Source organism: Lepidochelys olivacea (genome assembly GCF_965140295.1).
Source record: "Lepidochelys olivacea isolate rLepOli2 genome assembly, chromosome: 9".
NCBI classification, from domain to species: Eukaryota; Metazoa; Chordata; order Testudines; family Cheloniidae; genus Lepidochelys; species Lepidochelys olivacea.
Genome location: NC_140419.1, coordinates 67,438,646 through 67,466,178, shown reverse-complemented (window position 1 = coordinate 67,466,178; position 27,533 = coordinate 67,438,646). Strand labels below are relative to the sequence as shown.

The 27,533-nt window shown below is 37.7% G+C and overlaps 1 protein-coding gene across 1 annotated transcript in view; it reads left to right on the top strand.

Moving 5' to 3' along the window:
• The window catches only part of DIAPH2 (diaphanous related formin 2), an 813,565-nt gene that overhangs the window by 185,551 nt on the left and 600,481 nt on the right, over positions 1–27,533 (top strand). The window contains exons 14-18 of the mRNA XM_084638844.1: positions 1,858–1,976; positions 2,883–2,947; positions 5,927–6,031; positions 9,720–10,019; positions 18,094–18,208. Of these exons, the coding sequence (XP_084494970.1) occupies positions 1,858–1,976; positions 2,883–2,947; positions 5,927–6,031; positions 9,720–10,019; positions 18,094–18,208 (704 nt within the window). The remainder of the gene's footprint in view (positions 1–1,857; positions 1,977–2,882; positions 2,948–5,926; positions 6,032–9,719; positions 10,020–18,093; positions 18,209–27,533) is intronic.

The following is a 27,533-nucleotide window of genomic DNA, read 5'->3' as shown; positions in this document are numbered from 1 at the left end:
ACAGAATTAAGATCGCTGCTTTAATCTTAATTTGACCTTCTTGTGCATATGCATTAGTCTTGAATTACATTATGAAGTGGTTTTTTTTCCTCAGCTGGGCTGAGAAAGTTCTATTTCATTGTAATCCTACTAATAATTTACATGAAATTCAAATTATTCAAGGAGTGTCAGTCTGAAATAATTACAGTAATTTGCCTCTAAAATGCCCTAAATTTTAGACAGTAGTTTGATGGCAGTAGTTTAATGTACAGAGTATAACTAATATGAACTTAACGTCATAGGACACTTGAAATTCAAATCAGTTTTTATTTGTGTGAGTAGTATTGGGGGGCATGACCATGTTTCAGATAATCGAGATTAGGTAACTGAGGTTGTACTGTATCTGGAAGAACTGTAACAACACTTAAGTAGTGAAGGGCTGACCATCTTAGAAATGTTAGTGTAATGGGCATGTGTTACATTGGTTCTATTAGGTCCATTAGTATGGCTATTAAGTTTAATTTAAAATGGCGTTTTTAAACATATGGCTCATAAATACATGGTTACAAGAAAAAAAGAAATTAAAAGCTAATAATTGAAACATAATGGGAGAGTTAAGAAGTAAGTCTGTCCTCCAAATAGAATTTAGAAAATCCACCAGTAAAGTAGTAGTACACTCCTGCATATAGTGTATGGATGAGGGAAGAGAAGTGAAACACTGCAAATCTCCACATTCAGCTGGTGTCATATTGAAACAACTCACACTTATTCGCGTAAGGAAATAAGACATGTACACAATGAGAGTTGAGAACATAAGAATGTACATACAGGGTCAGACCAAAGGTTCCTCTAGCCCAGTATCCTGTCTCCCGACTGTGGCCAATGCCAGGTGCTTCAGAGTAGCTGTAGTCTGGTCAGTTGTTTTGGTTGCCTAAACATGGATCTTGGGAGCGAAACTCCATTTTTTAAAATCTTGTCTAAACTTATATTAAAAAATAATTTTAAGAAATAAAAGCGCTTTGGTCAGAAATCACATATAATCAGTTTTCTTGGATTCAGAAATACAAGTTCTAAAAAGGTAATGTCCAAACATAAACCTTGAAAATCTTTTCAAATTTAACTTCTCTTTTGAACTTATATTTTTGTCTGTCTGAAAAAATGTGTTCTTGTACAGCTGCAACAGATTGAGTCAGTATATAGTTCCATCCTTCATTTGGAGTTACTTAAACAGTGTGTGGATTTCAAATAATTTGTTTGTTTTTTAGCTCCTTAACGTGACATCATATCTTAAGCTTCTTTAAGGAATTAAAGTAGTTTAAAAATTAACCCCATAAAATTCCATAATACCCAATCTTTTTCATATTTGGTAGCTGTCATCATTTTTAGATTTGTATTTAGAAACGTTAAAAATAAGAATTAGTTGTGTGTGTGGGTGTAGTGCTCTTTGTTGCCAATTAATGACCAAAAGTGGTAATGAAGCAGGTGGGGAGGACAAAATAGGGTAAGTATCATTTTATTTTCCAAAGTGTGAAGAAAGTGAGATACCAAGTGCAAAACAAGAATCTGAACAGAGACCCAGGAGACAGAAGTGAAACGAGTACATGGACTATGTGAACTGCCATGCTCTGTTTAAAATAATACTTCATTTTCAGAGACCAAACTTTGGCTTTTTATTTCATACATCTCTTTATGAGAATGACCGTAACAATTGAATAGACAATGTTTAAACAAGGCCTTTTATTTTCAGTCTTTTCTTCTGTTGAATTTATAATTCAGGTATTAGAAGTTATAATTAACCTTTTTTTCTCTGTTCCATAAATTATATGCATGGTTTCCATTATATTAAAACTACATTGATGTGTATTCTTCTATCATCAGAACTCAGTATTACAAGATAATTGAAGAATGCATTTCACAGATAGTACTGCACTGCTGTGGTATGGACCCGGATTTTAAATGTAGAGGAAGATTGGATGTAGATTTTACCCACCTTATTGGTATGTAAACCTGAAGTAACTTGTCTCCTTTGGTTTGTTTGTATTTTAGAAAAATGAATATTTTTATAGGTAAGTGTTCTCTTCAGACTCCTAAAACAGAACTCTGTAACTTTTAATATGCGGTTTTGGGAATGAACTCAAATTTTCTAGAAGTTGAGAGCTCCACTGTATAGCTTGTAATCATATTCTTCTAGAACAGCAAAATATTTTACAATGAAAGTATATTGCATAGACTGTTCAAGCAGATATGCCTGGAAAGTTAGACTATGTTTTATTGAGAACAATGGTCAAAGCGCCACCTAGATTATAATTAGGACTGGTTGGAAAACAAAATCTGTTTCGTGAAAATTATTGAGGTTTTGGCATTTGTTTTCATTCTGCATCAGTAAGAAACCAAGATGTTTCAACAGTTTTCACAAAAAAAAAAAAGAAAAAACAAACAAAGCATGAGGGGGATAGAGACCACTCCAGAATAGCTGCTAGACCAGTTATTAGGACACTCACCTCAAGCCTAACTCCAGAAGGGGATGGCTGTACTAATGTTGAAAACTTGATTAAAGGGGAGAATTTCCATATTGATTCCATATTGATTTACATTTTATCAGAATGTTACAACTTAAGTAATTATTGGAAAGTAAATGCACTTTTCTGAGCAATAGGTAAAACATTTAGAATTAACATAATATTTCTAAGAAATTGTATAGCTGTGCATCTATTCAAGAGACATAGTGAAAGGAGGAAGGGTTCAAGAAAGATTTAGTCCTCTGGAAGACTAAAAATGCTGAGGTGAAACTGTGGAATTTGGTTCTGTAGCAATTCATTGCACTTTGAAAATATGTGTATTTGTTTATTACTTAGTAGCACTTATTGTCTTAACCAATTTTGTCTTGGTAATTGTCCTTTTAGATGCATGTGTGAACAAAGCAAAAGTAGAAGAAAGTGAACAAAAAGCAGCAGAATTTTCCAAAAAGGTAAGATCATAAATCATTATCATTTAAGTTATAGACAACTGGAAATCTCTGATTAAAACATGCATCAAAAATCTTTTCCCACCTTTCGGCTGAGGTAGAGAAACTGATTTGCTGTTGTGATCAATATTTGGCAGCATTACTACATAATTTGTATCCTTATTGCAGAAGTGACTTGATATATCAAGTCTACTGTTCTTAGTTGCTAGTGTACATTAGCTTAAGACAATGATAGGAAAAAAAAATCTTGTATTCTAGAGCTTATCCTATACTTGTTTTTTCTTGGGAGTGTTGTCAAGTATATTATCTGTGTATACAGAAAGAATAGAGATGGGTAATTGAGTTATTCAGCATGTGTTGTTTATTTCAAATATGTAATATATACTATACTTGGATATAAGTAGTTTGCTTTATTTTCTTCTGCTCTCACTTGTTTAATGTACTAGAAGGTTCCTTGGAGTTTTGAGAGGTGTTTAAGTGGATATACTAATTTTAGTCTTCAGTTAGTTCCCTTGGTATAAAGGAAATGATGGAACTTTCAATCTTATTTCTCATGAAAGTTAGACTGATTAGCTGAAGCTGTTTTCTCTCTTTTCCCTTCCCTTAGTCTTTCTGGATTAAATACAATGATGTTCTTTCTGGAGAATGAACTTCTCAGATGAACATGAGTTGCGCTAAATTCAGATAATTTTTTCAGGTTTTCCTGTAGTTAACTCTCTTTAGAATACAAAAAGAGTCTAGCGATTAATTCGTTGCTCTCTCTTAAGGCTGTGTTTAGATACATATCTTTCTACTTTAGCAAGGTAAAGTTAAATCAGTTTCAGGAGGAAACCGACTACAACTTAGTATCCTTTACTGTTATTGACTGTGTGGGTGGTCAGTACGTATGTTTATAATGGCAACAAAATGCCTACATTCCTTCAGTAGTAATAAACAGCCAGGAGAGCACTCCAGTTCAGTCCTAAAAGTAATCTTACACTGTTATCTCAGAACAAGTATTTCTTAAATGTTAATCTTTGTGATTTAATATATTTCTAAAGATGTTAATTAAGTTATAAAAAAAACCCTAATATAAATGATTTTGTCCTTCTTTTCATTATTAGGAGTAGATTATCAGGCCACAAAATTATTTCCATGTGAAGCATTTCACTAGGGTTGGTTGGTTGTCTTTAGAACATTTAGTAGTCCTTTTAGTAATTTTGCTTTCTCAGAGTTGGTACCAATGTCTCTTTTTGTTTTGCCACATGACATTCCACTTTCAGAATATCCTTTGAGTAACTGAGAAGCTGCTTCACTTACATCAAACACTGATAACAAACGCATTATGATTGCTCGATAAAGTTTCCAGCCATCATGTCTTTCTGGGTCCTGTGAGAAAATACTGAGTGCTGGACATAAAATAGACCAAAGCAACGTTGATAGATGGACCTGGCCTCAGAATCCTCCTAATTTGAAATGCAACATATTCTGGAATGTATTGGACACATGAACTTAAAACTGAAGCAGAGTCTTGTGTCTTCCCATTCACTTGTCAGTGCTCTTAATATTACTTAAATACTGAGTTAAACACAGCACTATTGGTGTTGGAATCCTCAAAGTAACAAATGATTTGGATGCTTTTCTGTGCACAGCATTTCTTTACTACTATTTGAGAGTCGTAGAATGTTTTCCTCAGCTATGTCTTTCCATCCATCTTCTTGAAGGAGAAAGCTTTACAGAATTGCTCCTAAGGAATTTTGATAATCATTTAAAAAAGTTTGCTAAAGGAAGCCAAAATAAAAACTTCTATTAGAGTAGAAATAGTTTCAGTACCAAATTTAGAAAATGGTAATATTTCAGACTGGGCTTTACATACATCCTGGCATGTCAGGGCCAAAAATCATGTCTACCTGGAACATGACCCGTATTAAATTTTGGGGGAAACATTACATCATGAACTGCAGACCTGTATCTTCACTATATATTAACTGTATGTTCAGCAAGAGTGTGCCAATGCTTGGACATCGTTGCAAATCTGTAAAGTGGCCTCATCTGTCAGATTAGACACGGAAGAATTTATTGAAGATCTCCATTTCTTTTTTCTCTATATTCAGATGTCCTCAAAATCTCCTGGGATGTAGGTCTGTCTTTATTTATCTTGAGAACCCAACTCTTCTAACATATATGCAGCTCTACACCATTTACTTCTGTCAGTGAGTTTTAAGTTTCGTAACTATAAAAGTATAGGACTGCAAGTCACTCCTTTTAAACTGTCATCTGCAGCAGTGATTGCAGTTCGAAGCAATATTGTTAATCGTCAACAGTGAGAGACTATACTTATCTTCAGATATATTCCTTTAATTCTAACCTATAACGTGTTTTGTTTCTGCTGTGGGGCAAATTAAAGTGATCATCCAAGTGCACGTTGTAGTAACTTAATATTTGCATTCACACAAAATATGGTCATAGATTCTAGGAGCATTACGTTGTGTATGTGAGAACAAAAGCTTATTCCAATCACAGATTGCTTTTTTTAAAAAAAAGAAAAACAAAAACTTCTTGGAATGTAAAAGTCCCCCTTAGAATTGTTACACCCGTTCATAAGCAGGATTCGTTACCCATAGGCCATATTTAATATGATTTGTAATGACATTCCAGAATACTCAAGCTACTTTTAATATTTCAGCTTCATGTCATTTCAGAGGAAATCAGTGTGTTCAAAAGGTGTTAAAAAGGTTACAACTTGGAAAGTGCTGGGGAAAAAAAGCTTTTCTGAAGTTTACAATGGCAATTTGTTGTGTAGCTGGATCTATACACATTGTTGTGAATTCTTAGTGACCAGAAGAATTGTGTTTTCTGTAGTTTTCCAATCGGTTATGCAATATAATGAGCCACAAATGCTTCTGTTGCTCTACTCACACTATTGTTTAAAGCCTTTCTGAAATTACAGTATTTAGTGTGAGCATAGATGGATGAATGAGTTTATGATGGTAATCATTGCAGTTTGATGAAGAATTCACGGCTCGACAGGAGGCACAGGCTGAACTTCAGAAACGAGAGGAGAAAATCAAAGAGCTTGAAACAGAAATCCAGCAGCTACGAACCCAGGTAATGAAATGAGATATAGACTGTCATGTCACAGGGAGTTCCACAGTAGAAAATTATAATTAGAATGAAAGAGAAATTACCACCAAGAGAATTGTCTGGTGACAATTTGAAAATTTCTTTTAAATAATTCGGATTGATTTTAAAAGTAGAGTACACAGTGTGTTACTTGACAAATGTGTATGAGTTGGTTCTACAAGAGCATGCAGGATAGAGTCAGACTTTAAGGCCAGGAGGGACTGTTGTGCTCATGTAGTCTGACCCCCTGCACATTGCAGACCATGGAACCTCACCCACCAACTCCTGTAATAGACCCACAACCTCCGACTGAGTTACTGAAGTCCTCAAATCAAGATTTAAAGATTTCAAGTTACAGAGAATCCACCATTTACACTTGCAGGTGACCCTGTGCTCAATGCTCTAGAGGAAAGCAAAAAAAGCCCCAGGGTTTCTGCCAATCTGACCCAGGGGAAAATTTCTTCCTGACCCCAAATATGGCAATCAGATGGTCTCTGAGCATGTTGGCAAGATTAATGGAAATAATATATTTTCTCAAATGTAAGTGTACGACAAGCCTGTCATAGCTGGTTTGCTTATTGAGGCTAAAATGTCATTAGGTTTTGAGAAATTTGAACTCATGACAATTTTTTTCTTCCAATTATATCCAAAAAATTCACTAATTTAAATTTTAATATAAACTTTAATATGTATTTTACAGAAGTTCCTACCATGGTTCTGAAATCTCACATTTCATGGTTGTCAAATGTATGAATAATCTATGATAAAACTATTTTGTGAATGCTAAAATGTAGATTCTAGCTGAGATTTCCTCACCCCCGTGAGTGAATAAGCGCACTTTTCCATGGGACATTATATCAAGCAGACCTTCCTGTTGGATCACAAAATTAAAACAAAAAACAGATGTACGCAAACTAATCATGGTGGGTGATTGATCGGTTTATATTTCAATATATTTTATTTATTTTTAACTTTGATTTTGGTTTGTTTACTTATTTAATGACACAAAGTTAAATTTACATTCTACATGCATTTTGTTTGGTGGTTGTGCTCTGTCAGATTGCAAATGCATGTTGACTTGGATTTCCATGTTTGGTTCCTTCTAGGTGTAGTATTAAGTATATTCTTTGTGGATTCCCTGTACTTAATCAGCCTTAAATGACAACTTGAAGGTGCTTCTTGTTTGAGATTGTAAACTCACTGTGGTATAAAACTAAATTCATAGTGACTCATTGAGATATGAATAACTCTTACTTTAATTTAACTGTATATCATCTCTGGGATTAGATGCGGTCCGACTAATTGGGACAACATTTTTTAGGTAAAATTAATGCTGTTAGTCTGTACTAATATTCTGCTATACAGTAACTTGAGGTTTTCACTGTCAATATATTTTGTATGTCATAAAGATAACATTTTTACCGCTTGCTGGATGTTAGTTTATATTTAGTTATTATTTGGATTAATTCCTTTTATTTACTAAACAGATGATTGATTCATTTAAACTTAATTTACCTAGTCTTGGTTCTGCAGAAATGTTATGGATCCATTTCTGTACACCAAAGGCATGTTTTATACATCGGAACATGCTTTTCCATTTGTAAGTTTAGAGTGGAATGTTGGAAAGCAGAATGTAATTACCCAAATTGAATTTGGACAACATAATTGCTTGAACATCTCTTCCTTTGCACAAGTGTCATGGGACCTTTAATCACAGAAAGTGGTCAAAATCTCTGTGCTAAGTTTCTTCTGAAAGAAAATACTTATTACAATATATTCATACACAGCACATATATCTTCTTGTCAGAATTAAAGTATACATACTTTTATTCTTGTATCAGTATGTGTCATAACTTGATTTATTATGTTCATGGAACCATAAAAGTAGTATATTTGCGATAAGTCAAGTTACAGAGAGGATTTCATGCTAAAGCACAGTATTACACAGATTTCATTCATCGGCCATAGACCTTCCTCACAAATTGCCACATCAAATCTTGATTAAAGCAAATGATTTACTATACAGATAAGGGTCTCACTCAGGTGCTGATAATCCAGAGTACATTTTTTCTATCATTTCAATTTATTGCATGTATACATGGCTTTCCGAATATTGACATATTAGACTTTAGGTTTCAGGAGAATCAACTATGATCATCAGAAATGTTTTATGCAGTGCTTAAAAACCAGAGGACAAGATAAAACTTTGCTTGCACCTTGACACATGCTAGATCAGATGAAAACATTACATTACTGATAACTTACGGATCAGAGTTTTAGTATAGAACCACTTCCTGGATTACTAGCATTTTAAAAATATCTGAGTGGATACTCTAATCACTTGCAGATGTTTAGACTGTTAAAATACTTGACATCTCACTAGAGAGTGTAAACTCAGCAAGATAACCCACGGTTGCTTGCGTTAAAGAAGGGGAAATATGTCTGAATTGAAATCTCACCACTTTGTGTTATCTTCTTAACCCTGGGATGGGGGCAAGTGCTTTCCACACGACTGGTTTGAGCGTTGGTGACACTTACGATTCTTCAGCTTCTTGTTGCCTTGAGTGCTGGGGATGGACTAGATAACCTCTCAAGATCCCTTCCAGTTCTATGATTCTATGAACTCTTCTGACCGCATTCAGTTTATATACCCTAGTTTCAGGGCTTGCAGGAGAGGGCCACCCTTTTATTCCTACTGGACACAGGTCAAATGAGTGTTTAGTTTTTATCTTTGTTTCTTGCTACTTCCATTGGTATCCAGTGGATGATGATGGCACATAACAAGTTTCTTCAATAGTTTTGTTATTGAAGTTTGATTCATTTCAAGGACTGCATTTCATTATTTGCCACTGTTTGTCAGTTGGGATCCCCTCCTTTTAAACAATTTCTCTTAATATCCCAAAGTTTATACCCACTATGAAAAAGTTGGGGAATAGTGGTCTGTTTGTAACCATGTGTTTCTGAATTCTAAGTCTGACACTCCTACTGACTTGCTATCTGATCCTGGACAAATGCAAAATTGGAGAAAAAAAATGCCTAAGAGAAGTGTTGGATTAAGAGGCACATTTTAAATGGGAATGTGGTGCCTGAGTTTCTTTGTCTTTGAAAATCTCCCTTTACCTGGTTAGTGTTAGTAAGTATTAATGTTGATTTTTACTAATTTGGCATCCTAGAATGCCTGGTTTCTCTGATTTAGAAGGGAAATATTTATGTAATCACGATGATCGTGAAGATGCTAAAATACTCATTTAAATGTTAGCTACAAGGACTGTTTCACTACAAGCAAGCTGTAGTGGTGTAATATGCAGCAACTGTTTATTTAGTTAGCTAACCTAGCATTTTTATTGATATAGCAGAAGCCAATTAATGTCATTATTTGCCAGTGATTCATGTAAAACCCTGCTAAGTGTAGGGAGAAAATAAGGTGATCTTAGACACCAGTAGGGTTGGGAAATGTTTATACTTTAAAGTACAAACTGTAAAAATTACTTGTCCTAAATACGGTAGGTTTTAAAAACATTTTTTTCTGAGTACTTGTAGATATCTGAGAAATGCTGTGTTTATTGAAGTAGAGAGAGAGATGGCATAGAAATAGCCTGGTCAGTTAGTTAGTTATCAAAGCTTTTTTGCAAAATTAAAAAAAAAAAGTAACTTCATCCTGCTTAAATTTCAGAGTCCATTACTTCCAACTGGTCAGCCTACATCAGGGGCTCCTCCTCTACCGCCGCCGCCACCACCACCGCCACCTCCCTTACCTGGTGGAATCCCACCTCCCCCTCCCCCTCCCCCTCCTCCTCCTTTGCCTGGAGGAAGTGTACCTCCACCACCGCCTCTGTTTGGTGGCCCTCCACTACCACCGCCTCTCGGGGGCATACCTCCTCCTCCAGGAGCTCCAGCATCCCTGCCTTATGGAATGAAGGAGAAGAAAAAGTATAAACTTGAGGTCTCTATGAAGAGAATCAACTGGTCAAAGGTACCTAAGTATTTTTCTCCTTATTGGGGGGAAAAAACGGTCTGTGAGAAAAAAGAGGGTGAAATTTGTGGAGACAATACAAAACCCCCCCACCAACAACAAACCCTCTGAGAATTCTATCTGTTCATGCTGTGACCAGGGGTTAGAACAAGGCTGTCTGTGGGAGGCATGGTTTGGGGATGATGCAGTTTTGGGCAAGTGGAGTGTAGCTCCAGCACATTGCGGATTAATTCTCCCCTTCTCCAGATGATAGTGTAAATACTTGGTTGCTTTGGCTGTGTGCTGTTTTCCAGGGTTGGTCTTTCAATAATCTGACAGTATAAGTAGCTTTAAATCTTCATCTATTCATCTTTTTAAAAAGTTTGCTTGGGATTTTTTTTCTTTTTTTGAAATTTAGAAGAAACAACCTTCAATATTTAATATTAGAAGAAACAGCCTTTAATATTTTTTGTGTCAATGATGTATACAAGCTTATATTATCATTATTTTCTTTCTCAAGGACAGGATTTTTAAACAATCTCACTTCAGGGAATATGTCATGGGGTGTAGCTGCCCTGTACTGGCATGCTGTCTTTCCATCCGCCCCGTTGGTTGAGTGTGGTGTGGCTGGCCTTCCCTACATCAGTTTCCCTTCCTGAGGTTGCTCTCCTCAGTTTTCCAGACACCAGCCTGTCCTGGCACTGTGGCTTAGTCCTCTGGTCAGGTTCTAAACCTCTTTCGGGATAGCAAAACTACAAGTAAAATGTCCCAAACAAAGAAAAAGGTTCTTCTGCTCTTCAAGGCTTCTGTTCAGCCTGTCCTTTGGGCCCTATTCCGAGCCCCTTACTGAGCTACTTTGAGAGTCCTCTCTCCTGCTCTGATACAGCACACTTGGCCCTCAGGCTTGTTCCGCTGGCTTATCATTCTCAGACCCTTGCTGGATCTGTGCTTTGTCTTTCCCTGTTTTGGTACAGAGCCATTTCTGGGCTTTCCACAGGAGCCTGTTCAGTCCTTATGGATTCCTGATCCAGATGGATCTCATTCAGTCCTTTTGTGAGGTCCAGATGTCCATTAATCTATCACCTTACCCTCCTTAGTCCTGCTACTTCAGGTTGGGAAGCAGCTAACTAATTAAGATACAGATGTGACTGGCCCCATCTCTCTTAAAGGGGTGAGTCACCCTGTGATAGTATAATTTTAAAATCAACTTCTAGTCATTTAAGTGGAAACTTCATGAATGCTCTGTGCTTTTATTATGCGCTGTTAAGGTATGTGTTGTGAAAGCAAATTAACAGAGTTGTATTCTATTTTTAGGTTGCTTATGTGTTTGTGCCACCTGTTGTGAATGTGGTGGAATACTTGGATAAAAATTGATTTTCATAACTTTTTATTGTGTTACCTGTGGTTTGTTGCACAGAACACCCTTTAACAACACTTATCCCATATCTGTCATGGTGAAACATAAACCATTTCTCTAAAAAAGTCATTTACCTTACTTCTGTCAGTTGCAAAGTCTATCAAATATGTTTTAAAAGCCAGCATGTTAGAAAACATCTGTTCTTTGTTTGCGGAGCCACCAAAATTGCAATGGAAGCCTACTCTTGCAGGATCTGCGATTTCTGTGAAAGGTTGTGTAAACCTTTTAGAGCAGACGTAATCCATTCTGTGGACTTTTCAGAAAACAATGCTTGAATGCTTTTAGCATACTTGTTAGGTCTACAGAGTGCTTAGAGTAAGTTCATAAAATCTCATGTAGTTTTGTTTACTGGGAATGGTGTCATATGCTCCATAATGATACTCACAAAATTACAGCTTTCTCGGTATATAGTGGGATGATCATAATTAGTCCACATCATACTTATTGTTGAGATTCAAATAGAAGAAGTTATGAAAAAGTGTTGAGCTGGAGGATGAACGCTGTGAAAAATAAGCAGAGTTGAGACTGAACATTTGTTTGCCGCTGGAGGTATAAAAATTCATCTAACCAAACAGTAGACTATATGCATGCCCTTTAAATTATTTCTGGGTTGTTTTTTGGGAGTAAAAGCAATTGCATTGTCAGTGCTGATCTCTGGAGTCAGGCCATCACCCCACATCTAGAAGAAAGTGCTGAAGACTCTGCAGGCATCAAAATGGGTTAGGTGTGGGCAGTGCATGTCCCTTTTCTACTTAACATTATCGTGCTTTTGAGTGAGAGCGGACACATGAAAGGTACTGTAAGCTGTGAGAGTATAGCCAGCTGTGCACAGTGGGGCATGGGTCATCAGAACCAACTGTTGGAGGATGAAGATTACAAGGACAATTTTAACTGGACAGTAATGTTCTTTACTAAACAGTTCAATTGTAGTATGCAAGTATGATATGTAACAGTGGCCTACTGTCACAAATCTATCAGTCTACAAAAGCAGCCCCAAAATAGAACACATCAGTGGATAACCAAGTGTGTTCCTTTGCTGGCTACATTCCCAGTCACACTTAAGTGATGGGGAGACAAATAGTCACATCTCCAACCCAGCTCTCAAGTTGCTTCCTCTGTGTGGTGAGCTACAGTGGGAAAACATCTGCAGTTACACGCCTATACTATATAGGTGGTCTTGGAGTTACAGCACTTGACTGGGACTAAAGCAATCTTGGTTAATTTCTGCCAGAGATTTCCTCTCTGACCGTGATCTTGTTTCTTAATCTGTGAAATGGCAGTAGTCCATGTTTATTCAATACCTTCCTGAATCAGGACCCTCCTGAGGTATTTGTCTGCGGCCCTGAGGAGCAAAACTAGTTTGTTACCCCTGTCTCCACACATGGAGTTAATTGGTTGAATGCATGATTTCAAGAATGTTTGAGTCCAAAGTAAGATAACTTTCACTCCACTGGAAATCGGGGATGTTGTGGTCCTCCTTCTGAAAGGAGGACCAAATTGGGCCCATTGTAGCACTATCTTCTTCTTCGCAGATAATTGTGATACTATCAGTTCTGTGGCAAGTTCCGTTAAGATTTAAAAAACAAAAAGGCCCAGTAGGCGGATATAGCTATGCAGTACTTTAAAACCTCTGAGTGGAAATGTATATATTGTGAACTTATATAATTTACCATGAGAATAAATTTATATTATTTACCATCGTCAGTGTTTTGCCAGAAGACATAGATGTTAAAAGTAATTCTGAAATATATGTAGCATTTACAAAATTAAAAAAAGTAGAGTTAAAAAACTGACCTTTAAACTAAAATATTAAAGAATCAAGCTCTAACTAAAAAGTTAAGCATTCTTTTCTATTTTGTTTTTGTTACTCATTGACCATCTTGAAATACATTTGGACTTTTCTTACAGTGTTCCCTTTTTTTACCCCTTCTATACTTTTATGTTTAAATAAATACCTGTGTGAGAGCATAAATGGTTATGTGGTCATTCCCTTCTTTACTACAAGAAGATGCTTTCTGGATTCCTCTTATTCACCACTTTATTTTTCCCCTTTAAGCTTCTTAATTGAGTTAGCTCGTATCACTGTTGCAGATAGATCTATTCTCTCGATTTACAGAGTGCCAAATCATCCAGGTGTCTTGTTATATTTTACTTGCGAGTCCTTATAATTCCTGGGCTGGCTATATGAGGTTACTAAATAGAGTTATGCAACACTTTCAGTCTTCCCAGGAGCTCACTAATTTAGCAATGCTCTCACTACAGGAAATTCAGAATGAAGTTTAGTACTTGAATCCTATCCCTTACATGCTGTGCTGTCATTAGACTTCTTGACTTTCCCTCTCATCACATGATTGTTTTAATTAAACTTGTGCTAGACACACAAAATGAGTTGAATCAAAGTTTTGTAAGCCTGCATCTGGTAATTTAAAATACATTTAATCTTAAATTACATTTAATTTAGAAATCCTGATGCCTGTGTTCCCCCAAATGATTACTCCTTTTGCTAATAAAAAATGCACTGTAAACTTACGTGGTATTGTGTGATTACCACTGCTTGTTTTACTGGGCAGACAATTGCAGTATGAACTCCACTTTTTGGTAATATTTAAAGACAAGTGTCTGCAATTCAGATTATTGCTGAGAACTGATGTCACTGGGGCCAAGCAATATAGTTTTCTCCTGCTTCATCTCAGCGATATGAAATAAAAGCAATAATTCCTGTTCCTGATGCCAAAGTAGTGACCGTGTCAGTGCTTGATAGTTTGTCGTAGAGAACTGGAGAGCTAGATTGCTGCTGTTATAAACCCAGAGAAAATTACAGGCGTTTTATGTCCATATTAAATTCTAAGTATATGGTTTTCAAAACCAGAGGTTTTTCATGAAATTATCATTAAACAGTTACACAGATTATCTTTTAGAACATCTCTCATCCCTCTTCAATAGCCATTGTTAATGCTAAATGCTATTCTTATAAATAAACAAATGTCTAATTTATTTTGGCTGAGCTCTGTCTTATTCACAGCATGAATTCCTGTGGGTTGCCTTTATACTGTTTAAGAAATGCATTGTATGTTATCTGTTTTTAAGTTTAGCATTGAGTTGGCCGCTTGTTCTTATATTATTACAAAGGACAAATAGTGCAGTATTGCCATTCTTCATACTTTTAAATTATTTTGTGCACCTGTACCAGATAGTTTTCTTTTCTGGGACCAAGTATCAGAGGGGTAGTCATGTTAAACTGCATCCACAAAAACAATGAGGTGTCCGGTGGCACCTCAAAGACTAACAGATTTGTTTGGGCATAAGTTTTCGTGGGTAAAAAACCCACTTCTTCAGATGTATGAAGTGAAAATTACAGATACAGGCATAAATATATATTGGCACATGAAGAGCAGGGAGTTACCTTACAAGTGGAGAACCAGTGTTGAAGGCCAATTCAGTCAGGGTGGATGTGGTCCACTCCCAATAATGGATGAGGAAGTATCAATACCAAGAGAGGGAAAAAGGCTTTTGTAGTGAGCCAGCCACTCCCAATCGCCATTCAAGCCCAAATTGATGGTGTTAAATTGGCAAAATAATTGTAGCTTTGCAGTTTCTCTTTGAAGAAGTTTCTTTTCTGGTGTGACAGCTCTTGCTTTCCTGTTTCCTTGTTGTCATAATCTAGTCAAGCAACTAATGAAGACACGGGGCAGAGCTGTGGGGGGAAGTCTGAAAGAAAACTAGTGTCAGATTGATATGATGCTCATCTTAAAGCTATGCATTCAAGGCGCAGCTCAGTCCTGAACCAGAACAGAAAATGTCCAAGAAAGACTAATATTTTCTTCTTAAGAGATCTGTGTGAGTAGAGGGCAAACAGATTAAGACTTAATAGTGCATTTATCTCACTGCTTAGCCTGGCTCAGCGAGAGCATTTTGCTGATCATTTTGTCCAGTTTATCCAGGCTTCCCCTATAGGCAGCCTAGAATTTTTTTCCAGATACCTACCCCATACAAATTAATTAGACCCTTATTCACACTAATACTGTAGCAGTGCAACACTCTAATTCTAGAAAGTCTTTAAGCATTGCAAATATTACATATAGAATCATAGGAATGTAGGGCTATCCAGTCCCCTGTGCTGAGGCAGGACCGCTCCTAGACCAACCCTGACAGATTTGTGTAATCTGTTCCTTAAAAGCCTACAATGATGGGGATTCCACAGTCTACCTGGGAAGCTGGTTCCAGTGCTTAATTATCTTTATGGTGAGAAAGCTGCTCCTAATATTTGACCTAAATCTTGCTTACAGCAGATTGGTTTTTTTTTTGGTCCTGCCTTCAGTGGACATTGAGCAAAGTTGGTCACAGTTCTCTTAGTCTTCAAACATGTAAAGATAATCAGATTCCCACACCCCATCATTCTTCTTTCTTCAAGACGAAACATACCCATATTTTTAAACCATTCCTTATATATCATGTTTTTTAAGCCTTTTATTGTTTTTGTTCTCTGGACTCTGTCCAGATTGTCCATATATTTCTTAGTGTGCCACCCAAAACTTTACTCCATCTGAGTCTTCACCAATACCGAGTAGAGCAGGACAGTTATCTCTCTTGTCTTACATATGCCACTCCTGTAAATACACCCCAGACTGTTAGACTTTTTTGCTACGGGGAGTGCATATTTTTTGTCCAGTATTAGGGAAGGAATTGGTAAATATGTGGGAACCCAGTGGGGTCTATATGGAGGAAGCCAAGCTAATTTCTAGCACCATTTTATAGCCAATGTCCAGTGCAAGTTCTTGTTATGGAACGGGGATGGTGATCATATAAAATGAATAGGAATGGGATTTAGAGGAAAGTCTCATTTATGGAAGCTAGGAAACAAGGGTTCAGGGCTGCTGATGTCTGGTACAGTGGGGAACCAATCCCCTTTCTTTTCTGCCCCCTTTGCACTTACATGAGGGGAGGATGGCAGCCTTCCCCTGCTCCCCAGTAGCGTGAACGATTAAGGAAACAATAACTTGCACTGTACAATTAATTGGTGGATACTCCAAGATATTTTAGGTGAATAAAGTTGCAGCCTAATTAAACCACATCCATTGTCTTCTGTCTTTCTTTGGGCATGGCTGGACAAAGGTGCAGCTCTGTATACTGCAACAGAGTTGTGCTCAATAAAGTCAACGATGAAATTCCTATCACTGTCTCCTTACATTTGTCCGTGTATGCACTCAGTAATCAAAATCGAGTGGAATGTAGGACTTGTAAACCACCAACTTCTTTTTGCATGCTTGTTTTTAATCTAAGGGATAGGTCAAGGGTTGAGAGTTGATAAATTATTTGCCTGGATAGTGGAAAATTCTTGATGCTAGTCTCTCTCTCTCTCTCACACACACACACTCACGTTATTTGTGTAGCTTCCATTGTCTGTTCCTAATAGCAAAGTATGAATGCCGGGCTATCCTTTTGTTTTTTTTTAATTAATAATGATGCCTTCAAAGCAGGAGTGACACTGTAAAAAGGGTTTGAGAAAGCTTTCTGTATTTCTATGGATCTTTATTTTCTGGGCAATTTCTAGTTTTGAGATTATTTTTTAGCAATTCCAAAGTAATTAATCATCCACCACTGATAGGTACCCAAATCCTTTTGAGAGAAAGTGGGCAGGTTCGAGAGAAGGTTGTGTTTGGTGTTTTAGCATTGAAGAAAAGACAATTCACTTGGAAAAAATATATACGTATGCTTAAGTGGACAGTTAGGAGTGTTTTAAAAATAAGTTTGTTGAGATAGCGGACGCTGAAAAACAAGCTGTAATTAAATATCATTATGTCTTTTGCTGTTAGGAACAGACAATGGAAGTGCTGCAGATGATTTTTTGGGGGGAGAGTGTCAAGAACATACCACTATCCAGACAAATAATTTATCATTTCTTAACCCTTTTAGCTACTCCTGAAATTAAAAACAAGTACACAAAAAACATTGGATAATTTATAGTGACTACGTGAGTGGTGTCACACTGATTTCACTTCATGAAATCGGAAGACTTATCCATAATTTTTTAAAAAAAGTGTTAGAAATTAAATGTTTCTTGTTTATAATGTGGAAAATAGTTCAAACACTAGGTAAAAAGAAATTGAATTTAAAGGTGACTTTAAAAAAATTATTTCAAGTAAATATATATTGCGTCTCTTAAGGTAAAGGATATCAGTCCTTAAAATATTAAGCAAGTTTGTGTGTAGGCAAGGCCTTATTCTTGTCTCCTTCTGTCCTAGGGCTTGTCTTCACTGTGTCAGTGCACACCAGTTGAGTGTAAATTCTAGTCCGCACCAGTGTGTTTCACGCTAACTGGCCTTTGTGACCCTGCAGGACTTGACACCCAACTGCTGTTTGCTGACACACTGTGAAGACAAGGCCTTAGAGTTTGCAATTCTAAGGTGCTTAAAACCTTTATTTCCCATTGATTTCGGTGGTGCCCAGCACTTCTGAAAAGTAGACCCCTTGTTCAGGTTCCTATAAATGGCGTTAAATGTCAGGAGTGCGGCATACTTTTGAAAATTGTGGCCATTTTTTCACTTGCTGGAATGCTTTTTAAATATCTACTAAGTTTAAACCAAATCCTCCATTAGGATCACCCATTGACTGAAAATGAATATTTGAAGTCTGAGTAGTCATTAACTTGAAGAATGAATATTTTGCTTTTTATTTCAGGTTGAACCCCAGGATATATTGGAAAACTGCTTTTGGTTAAAAGTTAGAGAGGATAAATTTGAAAATCCAGATCTGTTTGCAAAACTGGCGCTTACCTTTGGTACACAGATGAAAGGTAAATATACTTGTTCCTTAATTTGAAGCACTCGTATGTGTGACTTGGTTTTAATTAATCTCTGTGGTATAAGAAAATATTTTCAATGGAAAAAAATAGTACTGCAATTCATTTTATAGATAGGAAATGTTAAAGAGTCAGGTTATAGGCTGTTACCACAGTAACATAAAATAAATATTTAAAATGTACATTTTATTAGTTATGTAGAGCATGGATTGCTTTACTGCATTATTCTTGGAGTTAATTTTTTTTTTGCATTTAGAAACATTACAGTGTTCACAATGTTCTTTGAGGGGGTCAAAAAACATGTGGATAAGCGGGATCCAGTGGACATTGTGTACTTAGATTTCCAGAAAGCCTTTGACCCTCACCAAAGGCTCTTACATAAATTAAGTTGTCATGGGGTAAGAGGGAAGATCCTTTTGTGGATTGAGAACTGGTTAAAAGACAGGGAACAAAGGGTAGGAATAAATGGTAAATTTTCAGAATGAAGAGGGTAATTAATGGTGTAATTAATTGGTCAGTCCTAGGACCAATCCTATTCAACTTATTCATAAGTGATCTGGAGAAAGGGGTAAACAGTTAGGTGGCAAAGTTTTCAGATGATACTAAACTGCTCAAGATAGTCAAGACCAAAGCAGACTGTGAAGAACTTCAAAAAGATCTCACAAAACGAAGTGATTGGCAACAAAATAGCAAATGAAATTTAATGTGGATAAATGTAAAGTAATGCACATTGGAAAAAATAACCCCAACTATACATACAATATGATTGGGCTAATTTAGCTACAACTAATCAGGAGAAAGTTCTTGGAGTCATTGTGGATAGTTTTCTGAAGATGTCCACGCAGTGTGCAGCAGCAGTCAAAAAAGCAAGCGGGAAGTTAGGAATCATTTAAAAAGGGATCGAGAATAAGACTGAGAATATCTTATTGCCCTTAGTAAATCCACGGTACGCCCACATCTTGAATACTGCATACAGATGTGGTCTCCTCATCTCAACAAAGATATACTGGCATTAGAAAAGGTTCAGAAAAGAGCAACTAAAATGATTAGGGGTTTGGAAGGGGTCCCATATAAGGAGAGATTAAAGAGGCTAGGACTTTTCAGCTTGGAAAAGAGGAGACTAAGGGGGGGGATATGATAGAGGTATATAAAATCATGAGTGGTGTGGAGAAAGTGAATAAGGAAAAGTTATTTACTTGTTCCGCTAATATAAGAACTAGGGGACACCAAATGAAATTAATGGGCAGCAGGTTTAAACAAATAAAAGGAAGTTCTTCTTCACTCAGTGCACAGTCAACCTGTGAAACTCCTTGCCTGAGGAGGTTGTGAAGGCTAGGACTATAACAGGGTTTAAAAGAGAACTGGATAAATTCATGGAGGTCAAGTCCATTAATGGCTATTAGCCAGGATGGGTAAGGAATGGTGTCCCTAGCCTTTGTTTGTCAGACGGTGGAGATGGGTGGCAAGAGAGAGATCACTTGATCATCACATGTTAGGTTCACTCCCTCAGGGGCACCTGTCATTGGCCACTGTCGGTAGACAGGATACTGGGCTGGATGGACCTTTGGTCTCACCCAGTATGGTCATTCTTATGTTAAGTTCATTACTTACCACATGAATCGTCATCATTCATTGTTTTCAAAATTGTGATATATTTGCATTTTCTAATACATACCAATATAGAAAATGTTCTAATTGAAACAAGATGTTGTTTGTTTGTATTTTTAACTGAGAACTCACTATCCTGAAATTCTGAAAATACTGAATTCAGCTTTTTCTATTGTTGAAATTTTCATGACGTAGAATTTTAGAATAATCTGCCAACATTAGCAAGAACTGAAAAATTAGAGGGAAACTACAATTGTCTTATTGTAAACTATATATAGATATAGATTCACAAAAGTTAGAAAACTTGCGTCTTCGTGTAATGCCGACAGACCCTGGTTGCTGGGATTGAACCTGGGCCTCTGGAACTAAAAGCCAACTGGCTGTTAGCTAAGGCTGTAGAGCAGACTCATAATCTCTCTCTCTTCTCTCTCCTTCCCCCCCTCCCCCCCGATGGGACAGAACACCACACCCAGAAGGTGTGATGTGCATATATGTGATTTTTCTGTCTTTTGTGTATCTATTCGTCCCAGAGGTTGGTTCTATATTATTTAAACTGTTTGCATAATGTCATTGTATAATATTCAGTATTCTTCTGGATCATTTTGGAAAACAAAATGAAATGCATATATTGATTGACCATGCCAAAGAGAACAATGCACTAGAAAAGCAATTTTGTGCCAGAGATTTCCATATAGTCAAAATAAGATCGATGCAAGTGACTTTTCAATAGTTCATTTCTGCTAACATTTTGGACTACTAATTAGTTTATTTCTGAAGGATATATTTGCTTTCTCAATCTGTAATAATTTATGTCAGTGTTTCAATTTCAAAAAAATCTGAAATATAGCTGACTGACAATTGAATGGCTTACTGTGGATGTGATTCTTTATAATGTCTTCAGCTTTTTGTGAGTTTTAAACATAATTTTTGTATGCTCTCATCTGAATCTGGACAGAAATTTCTCAAGACGGACAATTGTTCATTATTATTCATTATGAATAATCAATCACTATTTAATGCTTGGGCCATTTGTCAGTAGTTACTATGTCAGGCATTCATAAAGTGCAAGTACTGTTCAGGTATGGTTCAATAATAATTTACTTATGAGTTTATAAGGCAATTCAACAAATGATAGCACTATTTTGGACTAAGTACTAAAAGAATAAATTCATGCAGTTACAAATCCCTTTTTCCTATTTGTCAGGTAGCTACACTACATTGCAATGCAGGAGCATACAATTCTGGAAGATTAATGGAAGTCAGATAATCAAGTGTTCATAGGTCAACTGTGCAAAGTTGATTTAAAGATCAAAACAGCAATCTAGATTTGTGCTTGCAAAACAGAATGTGTTTCCTGAAAGAGTGCACTTCTTTCTTTTTCTTTCTTCAGACATGCAGTTGCTCTTACTTTTCTATTTAATGCTGAGAGTTGGATTTTTTCACAATTATGCATTGTATTTTAACAATAGGGAACTTGGGCTCTGATAAAGGGGACTGGTGTGCTGCCACATGTTTCAGAAATTACTAGGGGATGGAGAGAGTTGCTTTAAAAATATTGTGTAATCTACTCTTAATTGACTTGAGTAAAAAGAGAGCCTTCTGATATCTTAACCACATTTTGAACAAGAATAACAAGAACCATTGTGTTTTGAAACATCTAAGTGCTTGTGTAGACAAAGTTAATTTGGATTAAGGTAGTGGGAGAATTTGAAGTAGAATAGCTATTCCTGAATAACTCTGTGTGTCCAATAAAAGTTCCTATCTCACCCACCTTGTCCCCATGTTTGGACACTTACTACAGAATAAAGTACTTCGTGTTTGTTTGACTTTGACAGTGGATTAAGCTAAATAGTTATTCTGGAATAATTCCATGTGTAGACAATCCCTAAATAGAATAGAATACAACTGTATAATAACAGAGTAGCTCTCAAAGTGCCTTACCATACTTAAACTCAATTCCCTTTTGAAGTAGGTATTATACCCATTTTTTTCAGATAGGAAAGCAGAGTTCTGTTAGCTTTTTGTCGTGACACAGAAGCTCTGTGGCAGAGCCTAATATAGTATCTAGATCTCTTGACCCCAAATCCTATATGTTACCTGAAACTTCTCCTACATGTAAGATCTCCAGTTCTAGAATGTGTGTAGGTGTGTCTCTGTGTATATATTGATACATATCATAGAATCATAGAATATCAGGGTTGGAAGGGACCCCAGAAGGTCATCTAGTCCAACCCCCTGCTCGAAGCAGGACCAATTCCCAGTTAAATCATCCCAGCCAGGGCTTTGTCAAGCCTGACCTTAAAAACCTCTAAGGAAGGAGATTCTACCACCTCCCTAGGTAACGCATTCCAGTGTTTCACCACCCTCTTAGTGAAAAAGTTTTTCCTAATATCCAATCTAAACCTCCCCCACTGCAACTTGAGTTGCACTGCAACTTGCAACTACATATGTGTAGATACACCTGGAAAAAGGAAACACGGCATTATACCTGTAGAAGTGCCCACTTGGAAACGTCTGCCCCCAAAATATCCCCCCAAGCACTACACCCCCTTTCCTGGGGAAGGCTTGATAAAAATCCTCACCAATTTGTACAGGTGAACACAGACCCAAACCCTTGGATCTTAAGAACAATGAAAAAGCAATCAGGTTCTTAAAAGAAGAATTTTAATTAAAGAAAAAGTAAAAGAATCACCTCTGTAAAATCAGGATGGTAAATACCTTACAGGGTAATCAGATTGAATCATAGAATATCAGGGTTGGAAGGGACCTCAGGAGGTCATCTAATCCAACTCCCTGCTCAAAGCAGGACTAATCCCCAATTAAATCAACCCAGCCAGGGCTTTGTCAAGCCTGACCTTAAAAACTTCTAAGGAAAGAGATTCTACCACCTCCCTAGGTAACGCATTCCAGTGTTTGACCACCCTCCTAGTGAAAAAGTTTTTCCTAATATCCAACCTAAATCTCCCCCGCTGCAACTTGAGACCATTACTCCTTGTCCTGTCATCTTCTACCACTGAGAATAGTCTAGAACCATCCTCTTTGGAACCACCTCTCAGGTAGTTGAAAGCAACTATCAAATCCCCCCTCATTCTTTTCTGCAGACTAAACAATCCCAGTTCCCTGAGCCTCTCCTAATAAGTCATGTGTTCCAGACCCCTAATCATTTTTGTTGCCCTTCGCTGGACACTCTCCAATTTTTCCACATGCTTTTTGTAGTGTGGGGCCCAAAACTGGACACAGTACTCCAGATGAGGCCTAACCAATGTCAAATAGAGGGGAACGATCACGTCTCTAGATCTGCTGGCAGTGCCCCTACTTATACATCCCAAAATGCCATTGGCCTTCTTGGCAACAAGGGCACACTGCTGACTCATATCCAGCCGGTATCAAGTGGAGTGCCCCAAGGGTCGGTCCCGGGGCCGGTTTTGTTCAATATCTTCATAAATGATCTGGAGGATGGTGTGGATTGCACTCGTCCACTGTCACCCCTAGGTCCTTTTCCGCAGAACTGCTGCCTAGCCATTCGGTTCCTCGTCTGTAGCGGTGCATTGGATTCTTCCGTCCTAAGTGCAGGACCCTGCACTTATCCTTGTTGAACCTCATCAGATTTCTTTTGGCCCAATCCTCCAATTTGTCTAGGTCCCTCTGTATCTTATCCCTACCTGCCACCGTATCTACCACTCCTCCTAGTTTAGTATCATCAGCAAATTTGCTGAGAGTGCAATCCACACCATCCTCCAGATCATTTATGAAGATATTGAACAAAACCGGCCCCGGGACCGACCCTTGGGGTACTCCACTTGATACCGGCTGCCATCTAGACATGGAGCCATTGATCACTACCCATTGAGCCCGACAATCTAGCCAACTTTCTGCCCACCTTATAGTGCATTCATCCAGCCCATACTTCTTTAACTTGCTGACAAGAATACTGTGGGAGACCGTGTCAAAAGCTTTGCTAAAATCAAGAAACAATACATCCACTGCTTTCCTTTCATCCACAGAACCAGTAATCTCATCATAGAAGGCGTTTAGATTAGTCAGGCATGACCTTCCCTTGGTGAATCCATGCTGACTGTTCCTGATCACTTTCCTCTCATGTAAGTGCTTCAGGATTGATTCCTTGAGGACCTGCTCCATGATTTTTTCGGGGACTGAGGTGAGGCTGACTGGCCTGTAGTTCCCAGGATCCTCCTTCTTTCCCTTTTTAAAGATGGGCACTACATTAGCCTTTTTCCAGTCTTCTGGGACTTCCCCCGATCGCCATGAGTTTTCAAAGATAGTGGCCAATGGCTCTGCAATCACATCCGCCAATTCCTTTAGCACTCTCGGATGCAACGTATTCGGCCCCATGGACTTGTGCGCGTCCAGCTTTTCTAAATAGTCCCTAACCACTTCTTTCTCCACATAGGGCTGGTCACCTACTCCCCATGCTGTGTTGCCCAGCGCAGCAGTCTGGGAGCTGACCTTGTTCGTGAAGACAGAGGCAAAGAAAGCATTGAGAACATTAGCTTTTTCCACATCCTCTGCCACTAGGTTGCCTCCCTCATTCAGTAAGGGGCCCACGCTTTCCTTGGCTTTCTTCTTGTTGCCAACATACCTGAAGAAACCCTTCTTGTTACTCTTAACATCTCTTGCTAGCTGCAGCTCCAGGTGCGATTTGGCCCTCCAGATTTCATTCCTATGTGCCCGAGCAACATTTTTATACTCTTCCCTGGTCATTTGTCCAATCTTCCACTTCTTGTAAGCTTCTTTTTTATGTTTAAGATCCGCAAGGATTTCACTGTTAAGCCAAGCTGGTTGCTTGCCATATTTACTATTCTTTCGACACATAGGGATGGTTTGTCCCTGTAACCTCAATAGGGATTCTTTGAAATACAGCCAGCTCTCCTGGACTCCTTTCCCCCTCATGTTATTATCCCAGGGGATCCTACCCATCAGTTCCCTGAGGGAGTCGAAGTCTGCTTTCCTGAAGTCCAGGGTCTATATTCTGCTGCTTACCTTTCTTCCCTGTGTCAGGATCCTGAACTCGACCAACTCATGGTCACTGCCTCCCAGATTCCCATCCACTTTTGCTTCCCCCACTAATTCTTCCCGGTTTGTGAGCAGCTGGTCAAGAAAAGCTCTCCCCCTAGTTGGCTCCTCCAGCACTTGCACCAGGAAATTGTCCCCTACATTTTCCAAAAGCTTCCTGGATTGTCTGTGCACCGCTGTAGGGCTCTCGCAGCAGATATCAGGATGATTAAAGTCGCCCATGAGAACCATGAAAACATAGAGAATCCCTCTAGGCTAAACCTTAAGTTACAAAAAGACAGAAAAACAGGCATATCCATTCAATTCAGCACAACTTATTTTATCAGCCATTTAAACAAAACAGAATCTAATGCATATCTAACTAGATTGCTTACTAACTCTTTACAGGAGTTCTGACCTGCATTCCTGCTCTGGTCCCAGCAAAAGCATCACAAAGACAGAGAGGACCCTTAGTGTCCCCCCGTCACCCCACAAGCTTTGAAAGTATCTTGTCTCCTCATTGGTCATTTTGGTCAGGTGCCAGTGAGGTTACCTTAGCTTCTTAACCCTTTACAGGTGAAAGGGTTTATCCTCTGGCCAGGAAGGATTTAAAGGTGGTTAGTCATCCCTTTATATTTATGACAACTAGAAACCATAATAGGAATGTAGTTAAATAATTATAGTTACAATCATCAATATTAACTGCTTGAAGTAACAGCATCAAATATATAACTGTAATGACTAATACAAACTTCTAGGGTTCTCCAGGGGCTTGATGAGATGCAAAAGATACATAGTTTGTGAAAATTGGTCGGATTTAACCCTGACAAGAGATGATGTTTTCCAGTAATTGAAGAGATGAAAAGGTGTCAAGTGAGATAATCAATACATTAGTATAATTGTGCGGGTGAAATTAAGTATTGCAGAATCAAAACCGTATTACAGAATTCAAATTACAAGTTAATTGAAGTTAAGGCTGTTTTTCTAATTTTTTTTTAGACTGACAACTATTTTTCTAGGAGAGTTAGTCATTGTTTGTTGGATAATTCCAGACACAAGAAAAATATCCAAGGTGGAAAGATGAAAAAGCAAAGACTGGTTACTCCAGCTCTATTGGTAATGTAGACTTTCCCTCTTGATAATAGGAAACGATGAGATGACAGTAGCAGTGGAAAGCATGTTCATGAGTCAAGTTCTGATAGTAATGAGGAGAAAATGTCTTTGTCATCGTAATTGGCACAACATGGACAATTTCTGAATGGGACCTTTTTTACAGAGCAAATTTTTTTATTCTCACAAAACTTTATCCAGATTCTTATAAATGCAGCATGTGCTATGTACCTTGCAGTTCTCAAACCTCAGAACTCAGTTAGCCCTAGAAGGAGGCTCTCAAGTCGGTAGGACAGATTTCATAAACTAAAACAAGTGTTTAGTCTCATGTCTTCCATGTCCCTGCTCTTTTTCTGTTTGTCACTGGATCTCAGAATCATTTGTTTCTGACTAAATATTTTCCATATTTTTTCCTTTAAAATTTCTAACAGGAAAGTCTCATTAAGCTATTTTTATTTTAATATTTTGTTTTTATGAGCTAGCAAAAGTATACTTTTATTTTCTGAGACATTTTCATCATATGATGGTGATAAAAGGGAAGAAGTCTCTTTTAAAATAAGTTCTTCATGTGAACGTAAGATGGCATTAACAAATCATAAAGGGATTTGTACTTAATGTGCCTTGGGGAAATGTATTTCTCTATAGGCTGTTCTACTTGTTTCAGAGTAGCAGCCGTGTTAGTCTGTATCCGCAAAAAGAAAAGGAGTACTTGTGGCACTCCTTTTCTTTTTGTGTTCTACTTGTGAATCTTATGGTGAAAGAGAATGATAGCGAGAACTCCCAAGTTTTCTTGGGGAGGTGGCTTTATTTTTCCAGCCCATGGCACTGGCAGCTGGGCTCTTAGCTCTGTTTACTTCTTGAATTAGAAATTGCTTATCAGCATAAGGTAAAATAAACTGGAAATTTCTGTGTCTGTAGTGAAAGTTGGAAAATTATAGAGGGCCCTTACCAACCATGCTTAAGGAAAATCAAACAGAAAGCTGTTTTGACACAGTCATTGGAGGTTTAATGTACTTTTTAACCTTATTCTGTGTCTCTATCCCTTTACCAGTATTGTTTTTTATGAGTTGCCACCTTCCAGTTGGAGTGACTTGAACACACTTTTTTCTTTCAGAGAGCCAGCGTGCTTTACGTGTTATCCTTTTTTTCTGTGGAAGTCAAAGAGCTAAGGTATTTGCTCCATATTTAATCTTCAATGGCTGAACAGGCTCCTCAGGGTTAGCGAAGTTGCATGGTGATCTTGACCGTCATATTCTTTCCTTACTTTAGGATTGTTCCTGTATTTTTAACCTTCAAAGTGCGTGCCTCAATGTCTCGATAATAGGTACTGAAAAATTATTTGGAGTTACACCTGAGAAACCCATTTCCAGGATCAAAATACCGGGACTTTAAGCGTTCATGTGCTTTACTGTAATGACTGTTGGATTTTTTCCAAGTGTTCCTCCCACTGCTTTTGTAGATGTGAAATTGGTCCTCTTTAGGCTTGGCTGATGAGCTAATATTTTCCTATATCTGACCATCTAAGTAAGACAGATTTGCCCAGAAGCATGGAAAATTCAAAACTCAATCTGTGGAACTCAATGAGATC